The sequence below is a fragment of the Citrus sinensis genome, chromosome 9 (assembly GCF_022201045.2).
Source record: "Citrus sinensis cultivar Valencia sweet orange chromosome 9, DVS_A1.0, whole genome shotgun sequence".
NCBI classification, from domain to species: domain Eukaryota; kingdom Viridiplantae; phylum Streptophyta; class Magnoliopsida; order Sapindales; family Rutaceae; genus Citrus; species Citrus sinensis.
In genome coordinates this window covers 4544467-4557035 of record NC_068564.1, presented here as the reverse complement: position 1 = coordinate 4557035, position 12569 = coordinate 4544467, and the positions used below count along the sequence as shown (strand labels likewise).

The 12569-nt window shown below is 32.3% G+C and overlaps 2 protein-coding genes across 2 annotated transcripts; both read left to right on the top strand.

Moving 5' to 3' along the window:
- The first annotated feature begins 1817 nt into the window (after positions 1 to 1817).
- LOC102614399 (ethylene-responsive transcription factor ERF039-like) lies at positions 1818 to 2994 on the top strand. The gene has a single exon (XM_006490164.3). It carries the CDS (start codon positions 2082 to 2084, stop codon positions 2817 to 2819), a length of 738 nt encoding a protein of 245 aa, XP_006490227.2. The 5' UTR covers positions 1818 to 2081; the 3' UTR covers positions 2820 to 2994.
- Positions 2995 to 3944: 950 nt separating this feature from the next.
- LOC102615659 (autophagy-related protein 3) lies at positions 3945 to 9377 on the top strand. Its single transcript, XM_006490087.4, has 10 exons — positions 3945 to 4254; positions 4336 to 4406; positions 4591 to 4707; positions 5025 to 5206; positions 5813 to 5898; positions 6498 to 6549; positions 7116 to 7181; positions 7274 to 7401; positions 8155 to 8257; positions 9105 to 9377. Exons 1-9 carry the CDS (start codon positions 4094 to 4096, stop codon positions 8249 to 8251), a joined length of 960 nt encoding a protein of 319 aa, XP_006490150.2. The 5' UTR covers positions 3945 to 4093; the 3' UTR covers positions 8252 to 8257; positions 9105 to 9377.
- The last annotated feature ends 3192 nt before the right edge of the window (positions 9378 to 12569 follow it).

The following is a 12569-nucleotide window of genomic DNA, read 5'->3' as shown; positions in this document are numbered from 1 at the left end:
AATTTCCATAAAAACAGAACACAAATAAACTGATATATATAAATGTATGTGCTGGGAAGGGATGTTCCTTCATTTAATGACGTGCACACGACACTCTCGATTATTAAGATTTTGTTTGAAATTAAAATGTTGTAATTTTTAATATATAATTATTATAAAAAAATTATAACCATTAAATAATAGTTAATAATATGTAATAAATATAAAATTAAAAAAATAATTTTGATAAAATTATTAAAGGTATAATAAATTTTTTATCATACAAGTAAAAAATCATATCAATATTTCTTTCAAATTACAATAATTAGTATTTACCAAATATTTTTGTATTGTAATTTTTAAATTACAACTATCCAACATCAATTTCAAACGCACCTTAAATCACATTAGCTCTTATAAATAACCCTCCATGTCTGGATTCGGTTCTTCCAGGTTCCAATCGATGCAATAATAATGATTCTGCACACTTGCATTCTTAATTATATAGCCAGAATCTTCCAAATATTAAAAAGTATATGTTATGTGAAGCTTGGCAACCTCGCACCCAAAAGAAAACCAAAATATACCATTAAAAAAAATAATAAAAATATCCAATCCACCATATATTTATATTTGAGTAGAAAAGAAGACTGCCATAAATATAGGTTTATGAAGAGAATATATTTTCACAAAACAAGTATACAAAGAAGAGACTACAGAGAAAAATAACAGAAAAAGGGGCTAAATTTTCTACTGAAGATAGATGTATATCTCTCTCATGTGGATGGAAAAGTTTTGAATCCTTGTTTGGAAGTGGTGTTGGAGAGCGGAATTTCGATAGGCAGGTTAACTAATACAGGTTTGTAATTGAGAACTTAAAATTTAGGAGAGGCAATGGACTTAAGAATTACTTTAGACTTTGCCTTCCTCTCACTCCTTTTTTTTTTTTTAAACGAAGTAAATTTTTGAATGAATGATATCACTAGCTTCGATTGTAATTTGAGTAGTGATAGGCATGAGAGTGTGCTGTTGGACCCCCCACCTGTGGATTGGATGAAATTCAATGTTGATGTTGTTGTGCGCAACCATTATGGTTTGGTGATGTCTGAAGGAATTGTTTAAGGGGTTTTCTCTGATGATGTTGATTTGGCTGAGGGTGAGGCTGAGGCCTTATACTTTGGATTACGACTTGCCAGAGTATTTGGTTTTTTTCCACTAATAGTTGAGTCGAATTCACTCTGTGTGATTCAATTAGTTTTGGATCGACTTAACACTTGTACTAAGTTATTTTGGTTTATTTATGAAGTGAAGCACTCAATTTCTCCAAAGCATTCTCTTTGGATTCGACAAATCTCATGGATTTGTAAGACAACAGCAAATACATTAGCAAAAGATTCTGTCTGCTGTAGGGATTCTTATGTCTGGTTAGAAAATTTTCCACCACACCTATATTGTTATCTTTGAGAATTCTAGACATAATGTTAATGGAATTATTTCTTTATTTTAAAAAAATTAGATTATTATCTAATAAATTTTATTATCATCAAATCACTTCTCTTAATTTTGAAAAACTTAAAGCTACCTTATTTTTGTTCAAAAGATCATAGAAAAATGAGGGCGTATTGATGATTGTTTTTTGTCTTCTTAATAAAAATATGAATAAATTAAAGTTTTTAAAATTATAAAAATAATTTAAAAATAGACAATTAATGAGGAGTAATGCCACAGTAACCCCAAAAGAAAACTGCTTTCTTCAAACTTTTGTAAAAATAAGCACTTGAAAATATCTTTGGTTTTTAAACTCATCTGAAAACATATACTGTATCCAGAGACCAGAAAATGTTTTACCTGAAACAACAAATCAAATCGGCCGAAGAAGATTCTAAATCCTAAGCCACTGCCAGGTGGTGGACCTATACCATATATAACAAAATAAAACTGACCCTACCTCATTTGTCACAATTTCGACAATAATTTATGAGCACATATGCATGCAGGCTGTTTCATTTTGTGCATGTACAATACTCAACACTGGTGGCACAAGTGTATATATATGTATGCTTCTCTCTCGATCTGTCACGGCATTAACTGCCTTCTAAAGCATGGACACTGACGACAAAAATTTCTCTTCATATTCTCCCTCCAGCACCCCAACAAGCAAGAAAAGTTCAAAATCACAGCAAGCAAACAAGGAATTCATGAGTCCTACAATTGATAATGAGAATGAAAGTAACAAGAAAATATGCAACAATGGCGCTAATGCTTTAAATAAATATCCAACGTACCGTGGAGTTAGAATGCGAAGCTGGGGCAAATGGGTTTCCGAAATTCGTCAGCCAAGAAAAAAGTCAAGAATCTGGCTTGGAAGTTTCCCCACAGCAGAAATGGCAGCTCGAGCACACGACGTTGCTGCACTTGCAATAAAGGGTCACTCGGCTCACCTGAATTTTCCCGAGCTAGCCGACGAGCTACCCCGGCCAGCCAGTGCAGCTCCTAAAGACATCCAGGCCGCGGCTGCCAAGGCTGCTGCTGCTGCTATATTTGATTCACCAAGAAGAATTGAGGCCAATAATGATACTCAATCAACGTGCCACGACGAAAATAAAAATTCTGCTGATCATCATGATCATTCTTCATCGGATGACAGTGACAGTGCATGGTTCGACCATCTTCCTGATCTGTCTCTTGAAGGAGACAGTGCATGGTTCGACCATCTGCCTGATCTGTCTCTTGAAGGAGATGATGGTAAGAACAGATTTTGTGACAGTTCATGGTGGCAACAGGCTGAATTTGGTCATATGGGGTTCCAGTTTGAGGAGATACTCTGCTGGGATTATTAATTAGTACTAATGGGAGATTATGACAGAAATAAAACACAACTACAATTAATCTCTGCTTGCAATTGTGTATGTTCAAGGTTATGAAAGTAAATCTTGACCAGTGTAGTCCCTCCTACATTCCTTTAATTAAGATATTTGGTGATGGGTCAGTGGTCATTGCAAATCATTTCTCAAATAAAACTGCTGCTAAGGTCATTTTTCTTATTAACATTGATAAAAGTAATGTCTCATCATGCATTCCCTTCAACGTTACATCGTCATAAATTTTCATTACAATAATAAAACTCGTGTTTATTAAATTAAAAAAAAATTGTAAAGTACAACAAAATATTAATGCATGGAGTTCAAGGAAAAAAAAATCGTGGTTGCAGGGAAAAATTGGAGCCAATATATCCCACATTTACATGTACATTGTATTAATGGAAGACGCAATCTCTCTGTTGGAGCACAACAAAATGATTCTCTGGACTCTGGACATCGAGTTGTACTTTGGGAAAAGTTAATTAATGAAGGAAAGTGGAGATGTACTTTCATAAAAGGTGAAGAAGCAACTTGTTACTTGTCGTTAAAGCTACAGAATGAAGGCGAATTAATTTGCAGTCCATAGTCTCTATCTCTCCAGAAATTGCCAAAAGAAAATGATGATTAAGTCAGCTTGCAATAGGAACCTTGCTTGTAGTTTTCTTTTAGGATGGTCAGTTTTTCCTTTTAAAATTAATATATACCATTTATCCTCTCTAATATTTTTATAATAATCAATAACTTTTTGATAGAAAAAAGTTAAATAAGTTATTAGCTTGATTTTTTATATTCAGAATATAAAATATATATATTTATAGTAAAGAAAGAAGTTTAAAAATAACAAAAAATATAAGAAAAATATCTTAGTATTAATTTTTTTACTTATATCGAAAATTATATTTCTTATTTTTAGTATCTAAATTTTATCTGAAAATATATAAGAATAATATTATAAAATTACAGTACTAAGAGGTTACATGCCATTATAAAAATTATAAGTGGTAAGTGCATCATATCAAAAAAAAAAAAAAAGTGGTAAGTGCATATATTTATTTCAGTATGAGATACTGTAAGTGCCAATTTGAGAAACTGTAAGTCAACGGGGTCAAAATATAAATACTGAAAACTCCAAACCTTTCCCTAATACGAAAACAAACGATTCTTTTCCTCTCCTTCGCAAAAATTAGGGTTTTCAAATTGGCACTAAAATTCTGCAAATCAGTTTTGAAAAAGAAATCTAAATTAACAAAATCATGGAACTTCAACAAAAATTCTACGGCATATTTAAGGGAACTGTAGAGAAAATCACAAGTCACCGCACTGTCTCTGCCTTTAAAGAAAAAGGCGTTCTCAGCGTCAGCGAATTCGTTCTCGCCGGCGACAATCTCGTCTCCAAATGCCCCACCTGGTCATGGTATCCTTAATTTTATCAATTTAGTTTTAATTATGATGAAAATCAATTCGTTTTATATTAAAGTTTTTTTTTTTCCCAAAGGGAATCGGGTGAGCCGAGCAAGAGGAAGTCTTATTTACCAGCGGATAAGCAGTTCTTGATTACTAGAAACGGTAATTTAATTTAATTTTTATTTTTGCTATGTTTTTTGTATGTATCACTATTAGATTTTTAAGTTATAATTTTCTTTTTAATTATATGAATTTCGAGGTTAATGTTTGACATATTTTCAGTTTTATTAAAGTTGGAGTTAGTGTTTTAAGTTAATAGTAATGGATAGAGAATGTTGTTGTTCAGTTCCGTGTCTAAGAAGAGCTGCTTCGGTGGAGGAAGAGTATGAAGGTGCTGGAGGGGAAATTTTGGTTGATAATGAAGATAATGATGGTTGGCTGGCGACTCACGGGAAACCAAAAGGTATTGAATTTGAATGCAGCAGCCGAACATACGTGAACCAATCCATTGAGTTCAAATGGTGGAAAAAATACTATAACAACCAATTTATGTGTTTAGAGAGTGATCAAAAACTTTAGAATTTCCAACATAGTAATTTGTATATTTATTGTAATTGTTGATTTTTAATCAACCATTTGGTGGGGTGAAACTGATTATATATCTTGTATTTACATCTACTAGTGAAGGCAACAATTCAGTTTACGCAAATTTCTACCTAATATCATAACAGGATTTAATATTTGATTACTTCCTTGTCTCTCTTTCATCTTCTTGTGTAGCTAAATGTGATGAGGATGAGGATGACAACTTGCCGTCCATGGAGGCCGTCGAAATAAGCAAGAACAATAATGTTCGAGCAATTTCTACCTACTTTGGGGGGGAGGAGGAGGAGGAGGAAGATATTCCTGATATGGCAGAGTACAATGAACCTGACAGCATAATTGAAAACGAAACAGATCCTGTATGTTGTTACTATTTATGTTGTTGTCATATGTTTCTCACTTGTAGTAATAATCCTTTAGTTTGACCATTTGTTTTCTATCCAATGAAGGCCCCCATTTGTAGTATTAGATTTCATGGAATCATTTTGGTTATCTAAATATACTTGGACTGTCCTCTCTATGTTTGATTTACATGTGATATGTCTGATTACCGGCATCTTCTCTTAATCACCTTGCTTTAGAATTAAGTCAAGAGATCCTTCTTGCTTTCCCTGATCATGCTATGGACTTTGTATACATCAAAGTGCAATTTCATCACAATGTCGATGTAAACTTTCACTAGGCCACTGGATGGTGACACTTATTTGCTTCCCTCGGCCTGTTGGAGGGAAGCAAAGTCCAAATCATAACAATACGTGGCTAATCTACCTTAAAGATTTTTTACCTGGTGATATTTTAGGAACATCCCCTAGAGTGATCTGACGTTGCTTTTGATTTCTTGAAGTCTAGTTGTCAACATTTAATTTGAATGCAGTAGCTTAAGAGGGCCCAAATTTTGATAAATCTGCTTAGCTGATTTGAAGAAATTACTGAAAATCATTTTTCTTTTTAACATATTAATGCAGGCAACTCTTCCATCTACATATCTTGTGGCACATGAACCTGATGATGATAACATTCTCCGAACTCGAACTTACGATATCAGCATCACGTAAGATGCATAAAAAATTTTTAACCATCTTTTATATGTTAGATAATGTGCAAGAGTTTCGGAGTCTTACTTTTGGCAAAAGTAATAAATTGTAATGTGTTTGCTATAAAGCACAAATGTGTAAGGGATTTAGGGCAAATGAGTTGGTGTTTTTTTCTGAATTTGGGAATCTTAACTTTTATATAATAAGCATGTTTAGATTATAGGAATTGATAACGTAAAATCATTGTGTAGGAATTGATAACGTAAAATCATTGTGTAGCCTGCAATATCATTTAATTGGAACATCAATCCTAGAGTTATGCTTGAAGTGAAAGGTTGCTTATTCTTTAGCGTATTGCCATAGTTTTGCCACGAAACCATAACTTTTTGATTTTGAGAATTCTTGTTGGTTTGGACTCTTCATACCTATATATTTCATAAATGCTTTAAAAGATTTCCCTTTTCTGTTTGGCTCTTACTTCTGGGAATCAATTTTCAATAATTTGTACACTTGTGCAGTGATAATACTTTTCCAATGGCTTTCCTATGTGTGCATCCATTGTAATACTTGGGTGTTTTAAACCCTCATGATGTGATCGTTCTTTTTCTATTTTCAGGTATGATAAATATTATCAAACTCCCCGTGTCTGGCTCACTGGATACGATGAGGTTAGTTATCTCGATTTGCACCTTTCGTGGTGGCTTTCCCTTTTTTTTCTTTAAGTTATTTGGTTATTATATAACCAAGGGACTATTTTTGTAAATATGCATATATGCATGGGCTGCCTTCTGATTCTAGTTGAAAAATGACGTTTATTTCAATATGTTTTCCACTTTTTCTAATTGCAAATTTAACACGATCCTTATAACTAATTTTAGGATAAATTGCTTCAGCACTTGAACTTTGAAAAATAGAAAAAGAAAAAATGAAAAAGAGAAAGAAAAGATTCTTACCACCAGTTACAACTTACATTCAGCCTAACGTTTGTTATGTCACCATGAATGCTACTCAGTCCATGGAGTAATCTTGTCGTGCCTCAAGCCATAATCCATTTGTCATTTATCATGATTTTTACTGTTATATTACTTTTTTAGGTTGGTTTTAGAGTATCCAATCTTTTTTTTTTTTTTTCAATTAGGGATATTGTATTGGATTTATATGCATTTTGATTTACTGATGCAGTTGTTGAGTTAATTTTATTCACTTTGTTGAGCATTTTCTGGTGTCTCCACAGTCACGGATGCTTCTGAAAACTGAACTTATTCTTGAAGATGTTAGTCAAGACCACGCTCGTAAAACGGTGAGAGGAGTCCTTTACGTGCACTTATGAGGGCTTTTTGGAATTCACAAGAATTTGCTCATCTTTTGCCTACTAAAATTACTTTTATACAGGTAACCATTGAAGACCATCCTCACTTAACGGGGAAGCATGCGTCCATACATCCTTGTCGACATGGGGCTGTGATGAAGAAAATTATTGATGTTCTAGTGTCACGTGGCGTAGAGCCTGAAGTTGACAAGTAATAAATATCTTATCTCTTCAATTACATGAAAATTCATAAATGGCTCTTCAATACATATATTTAGCATAAGTTTTCCAACTTTAACTGACTCCTTTACAAATACTGAATCCAAAATTCAACTGACTTCACTACCTGAAAGTGGCTTATTCTACCAATTTGATCTTTACAAGCAGGAGCTCATTAACTCATGTGGCACACAACCATGATTAAGAAAATTTATTGATTTATTAATGTCTTGTGGAGGGGAGTCTGAATCTGCAAAGTAATAGACGTTTTTCCTCATTTAGATGAAAACTGAGATTTGACTCATCCTTGCTTTCCTTAGCATCATGCTCCCTATGTAATAATACTGTTTCAAATTTGAAATATATGTTTTCTCTGTGACAAACCATGAGAAAGCACAATCAGCCTGATGCGATTGATGTGAAACTGCCTGTCACACAGAAATTTTTTACCTTGTATGACTTAATAATTGATGCACCGAGGAAGTTGTTGCTAAATGTTTTGAAGAAAGCAAAAGGAGTGATCTTAAAGTGTTTTGAATTATACATTCACTACTTTTTCAGAATTGTGTAAGAAGGAACCAAAAGAAAACCACAAAGCTAATGTTAAACTGTAAAGATTGAGTATACAATTTTGGACTGCTATTGCCTATTCTATCGATGTTACTTCCTGCCTATCATCACTATGTTTTCCAGCTAGCATATTCTTTTGGTTGTTTACATATTTTATCTTAATCTTACTTTCTAGGTACCTTTTCTTATTCTTGAAATTTGTGGCCTCTGTTATTCCAACCATTGAATATGACTACACCATGGACTTTGATCTTGGTAGCTCCAGCAATTGATTAGAGGTAATTACTATTGGACTCTTATCTGTTCTTGTTCTGTTTCTTTTTTAATAAATAACTTTTATCTTTTTTTTTTCTTTCCCTAAAAGCATTGCTGTTCTGGGATAGTCATGATGGCAGTATCTTAGTGCTGGGTGCCAATTGGCTGATCTTAGTTTCTAATTGTCTTTGTCTTCGGTGCTGTCATCTTGCATAAAATTGGGGCCGCCCTATCGCCATTTGTAGAACTTTTCTTTTCAACTTGATTTGTATTTAAGCACCTAGATCACTCCCACTTTATCCCATTCTGCCGATTTTGCAGTATAAGGGTTGGGATGGCTAGATCGTCCTAGTAGAATGACATGCACCATAATTGGTAATAGCCCCAAACCAACCAGTAAACATCTGATTATTAATTCTGAAAGTTTTATTAAAGTGCACCCTAATGTGGAGCACACCGTTGGTAATCTTTGTTCTTGAACTGTGAATTGTCCAACCAAAAGTTGGAAGTTGAATTCCTCTTTCAATTCCTCACCCATGTGGTTTGACAAACCTGTTAGTTTTGATATCATACTAAATTTCGTCAAGGATATTTGCATTTATCCTGTGCATTTGATGTTTGATGGTCACAAATGACGATCAAGGGGTGAAATTCTGGACCTACTTTCCTAACATTTGTTTTTCAAAGAACAGCTAGTAACAATGGGTGCATCACATTTGTTAGCTGTATAATGCAAGATAGTTGCCCTTAAGTAGAATGTGTGCTTTATCTGTGTATTGTTTCGAAGTTATTCATCTCTTAACATTTTCTTTCTTTTTCTTATGTGTTTTGGGGAGTTTTATTACTGATTCCTTTTGTTGGTTGTGCCAGACGGAAACCATGGAACTGAAGCAGTGTCTTCAGGTGTGTTCTTGACCGATCTATTACACAGCAACCTTTACCTTCTTGTATATAACCTTTCCCTTCTTCCACTGAAAATCACCTGCAAGTGATGCTAATTTGTGATTTGTTATGAAACTATCATTGCATTGTTACCTACTATGGTAAAAGGAGATGTTCGTTACTAAACAAACTGGCGTAAACTCGCTGCCATGTGGATAGTTTATAACAAGTTATAATAAAAGATGGAGATGTTTTTAACAAGTTATAATATAATACGAACTTTAATCAATTTCAGAGAAAGAAATATATTTTTAATCATTATAAAAGTTTATTTTTTTATCATTATTATTTATCAACTCATGATTTTATGCCATTTTAATAAAATTAGTTTATTTCTGTCACTCCATAACTGGATTTGATCCTCTTGAAGCGTCTGTCTGATCATGTTGAATCTTCAAACTAATTTTGTTTAGTTTTATCATTCCTTTTCATGGTGGCGATTAACTAATGGAATTCTGCCAGCCTCCTTGTTCTTATTTCGGATCTAATAGAATACTGCATTCAGTGGTATATCCCATACCATTTATTTTAGCATTCTCTAAAATCTTAAATTTTGCGTCACCTATTAATTATTTCAACATCAATAAATTATCTCATAAAAAAATAAAATAAAATGATTTATAAAGAAAATATACGTATGCTTTTATACAAGCAGCAACTACATAAATCATACCAAATGTAATTTCTTAGCACAAAATAAATTGATCACACAAATAATTCATGTTTTATCACACGTCTTCAAATAAATACGATGAAAGACATGTCGTTCATTTATTTGAAAATAAGGTAACATGTCGTTACATCTTTTGAAAGGCAGGAGAAGGCTAAATTTCTTATTTGCTTCAAACGTGAGTGGATTATCAATCAATTCTCAGTTTCATCTTTAGTAATTTAAATTAAAATGGGGCATCATATGATGTGATGTATCACTTATCAGCTTGGTCTTTTTGGAGAGCCACACGACAGCCGACAAAACTTTAATTTAGATGCACTTTTAAATGCACAAATGGAGAGCTTAATTCAAATTGACTGAAACTGTTCTTGCTAATCAATTCACTAATTAACTCAGGCTAAAAATCAATAATCAACCTTTTTCTTTTTTTTTTTTGGGACAATATCATCAATCAATGTGTAAATTGGAATGATTTGTATTGAGAGAGACCTGTATATCATTTTATAACTTTAATTATTTGTCGTTAACTTGTTTGAAAGTAAGACAACATGTCGTCTCATCTTCGTGGTTTCATCGGTTCGAACTACTGAATAAATGGAAACCAAATCCAGTCTCATCTGTAAAATAAGTTCGACACTCAAAATTCTTGTCCATGACGAGTCGTTTTACTCTTATTAATTGAATGTAACTAGCACCACCATATGCCACAACAGTTTAATCTTTCTAATTTTCTTTAGTCGCATGGTATAATGTTTTTTGCATATTTCTATATGCTTTTAAGGTGCATTGGAATTTACTTGAACTGATTGAAATCTAGAAGTGACTGGAAAATTATTACTGATGGTGTAGAAGAAGAAGGTATCGGTAAGTGCTACAGCCTACAAGCATTCAAATTGATTTTTTTGTTCCTAACCTTTTTTACAAATTAAATTCGAGTAGTCAATTAAAGAAAATTAGTTTAAAAACTATTCAACTAAGTCCTTAGAAAAAAATATATTCTATATAGGGATGGCAAAAATCCCCACGGGGACGGGTACCCTCGGGGATTTTCCTCATTCGGGGAGGGTATGAGGATAATTTCATACCCAATTTTTTATTCGAGGAGGGAACGGGGATGAGGTGGAATCCCCATCCCCTACCCATTTCCCCATTTTAATTTTTTAAAATTACTAGTAAATAAATTATAAAATTTAAATTATAAAATTATAAATATTGGTAAAAATAAAAAATATCAAAATATTTATATTATTAAACTTTTAGGCCTAATTAACTAATTAAAGTCCTAAATTTTTATTTAGAACATTAAAAAGACCGAGTAGATTCTATTAGCCAAACATTTTTTTAATTTTAATATTCTTTAAATATTTTAAACTTAAATCTATTTTTTATTTATTTTTAGATGTTATAATTGCCCACAGCGAATCACAATTTTAATATTTAATCTAATCTAATCTAATCTAATATTTGCTTTGATTTGCTCCGATTTAACTATTGTGTTGTAAAGAGAATAGTCCACATTTATAAAGTGCCCACGCTACCATTGAAAAAGTTAATTTTGAATCTAAATTCAATTTTATTTGTAACAATTTTGTATTAAACTATTAATTTGTTCATGATAGTTTTGTAAAAGAAGTTTGTATTCCTTGCATGTTGCGTTACTTACTAATTTAATGTATGTGACTTTTGTAATAGATATTAATGTAAGATATATTTCGAACTTTGCTTTTATTTGAATTTTTTATTTTAATATGATTAACTCAAAATTGAAAAAAAAAAAATTAGTTATTCGGGGATCCCCTGTTATTATTCGGGGAGGGGATGAGGATTCTCTCAAGTAATTCTGACGGGGACGGGGACGGGACGGGGACATACGCAAAATATCGGAGATGGGTACGGGGAGATCGGTCCCCTCCCCTCCCCTCCCAATTGCCATCCCTAATTCTATACTATACTTATATAGTAATTCGACACATGATTATTTTAAAATTAATTAAGATTTAATTTATGCACACAGAATATTAAACTTCGCAAGGCGAAATTACTATATTTAGTATCGATAGTTCTTACAAGTTAAAAAATAGTTCAAAACTCATAAGAGTTTTGAGCATCCTGCATACTGAAGTAGGAATTGATCTCAAACTCTTTTGGCATTTTTTTACATAAAAAGAGAATTAAAAAGTGAAAAAAAAAGTAAGTAAAAATTAACCTGAGAGTTATTTATAAGTTAATGCATTATTCTCTTGAATGGAATGTGCATTATTTGAACATTTGACACCTCAGTGTCCTGGGATCTTCTTTTATGTCCTAATGGGATCTTCTTAATGGTTTTAGATATTGTTTAGTATTGAGATACTGTAATTTTTGTGGAAAAAATTGTATTTATAAAATAAAGTTAATGGTGTGTAGTATACATGAATTTTAATTAATAATTTTGATAAAAATAGTAAAGATATTATTTTTTTTAATCATACAAGTAATAAATTAAATTAACTTAGTTTCCATGCCACAGAAACTATCAAACATTTTAGTTTTTATTGCTTAAATGTTACAGCTATCTAATCTCAATACTAAACAACACTTTACACTAATTAAGAGGTTATAAAAAATTTTGAGTGATGTGGTCTATGTGAAGGATAAAAAATGTAGCAATGGATCGATACAATTGAAATTTAGATTTCAAATCTTTTAAATATTTTAAGAGATCTTGTCGATTGAATTAA

What these genes read in the sequence shown, in the direction of transcription:
- LOC102614399 (XM_006490164.3), top strand. Translation starts at nt 2,082, where the DNA reads ATGGACACTGACGACAAAAATTTCTCTTCATATTCTCCCTCCAGCACC.
- LOC102615659 (XM_006490087.4), top strand. Translation starts at nt 4,094, where the DNA reads ATGGAACTTCAACAAAAATTCTACGGCATATTTAAGGGAACTGTAGAG. An exon ending in GACTCACGGGAAACCAAAAG is followed by an intron (nt 4,708 to 5,024) that starts GTATTGAATTTG and finishes CTTCTTGTGTAG; the next exon opens with CTAAATGTGATGAGGATGAG. An exon ending in AAGACCACGCTCGTAAAACG is followed by an intron (nt 7,182 to 7,273) that starts GTGAGAGGAGTC and finishes ACTTTTATACAG; the next exon opens with GTAACCATTGAAGACCATCC.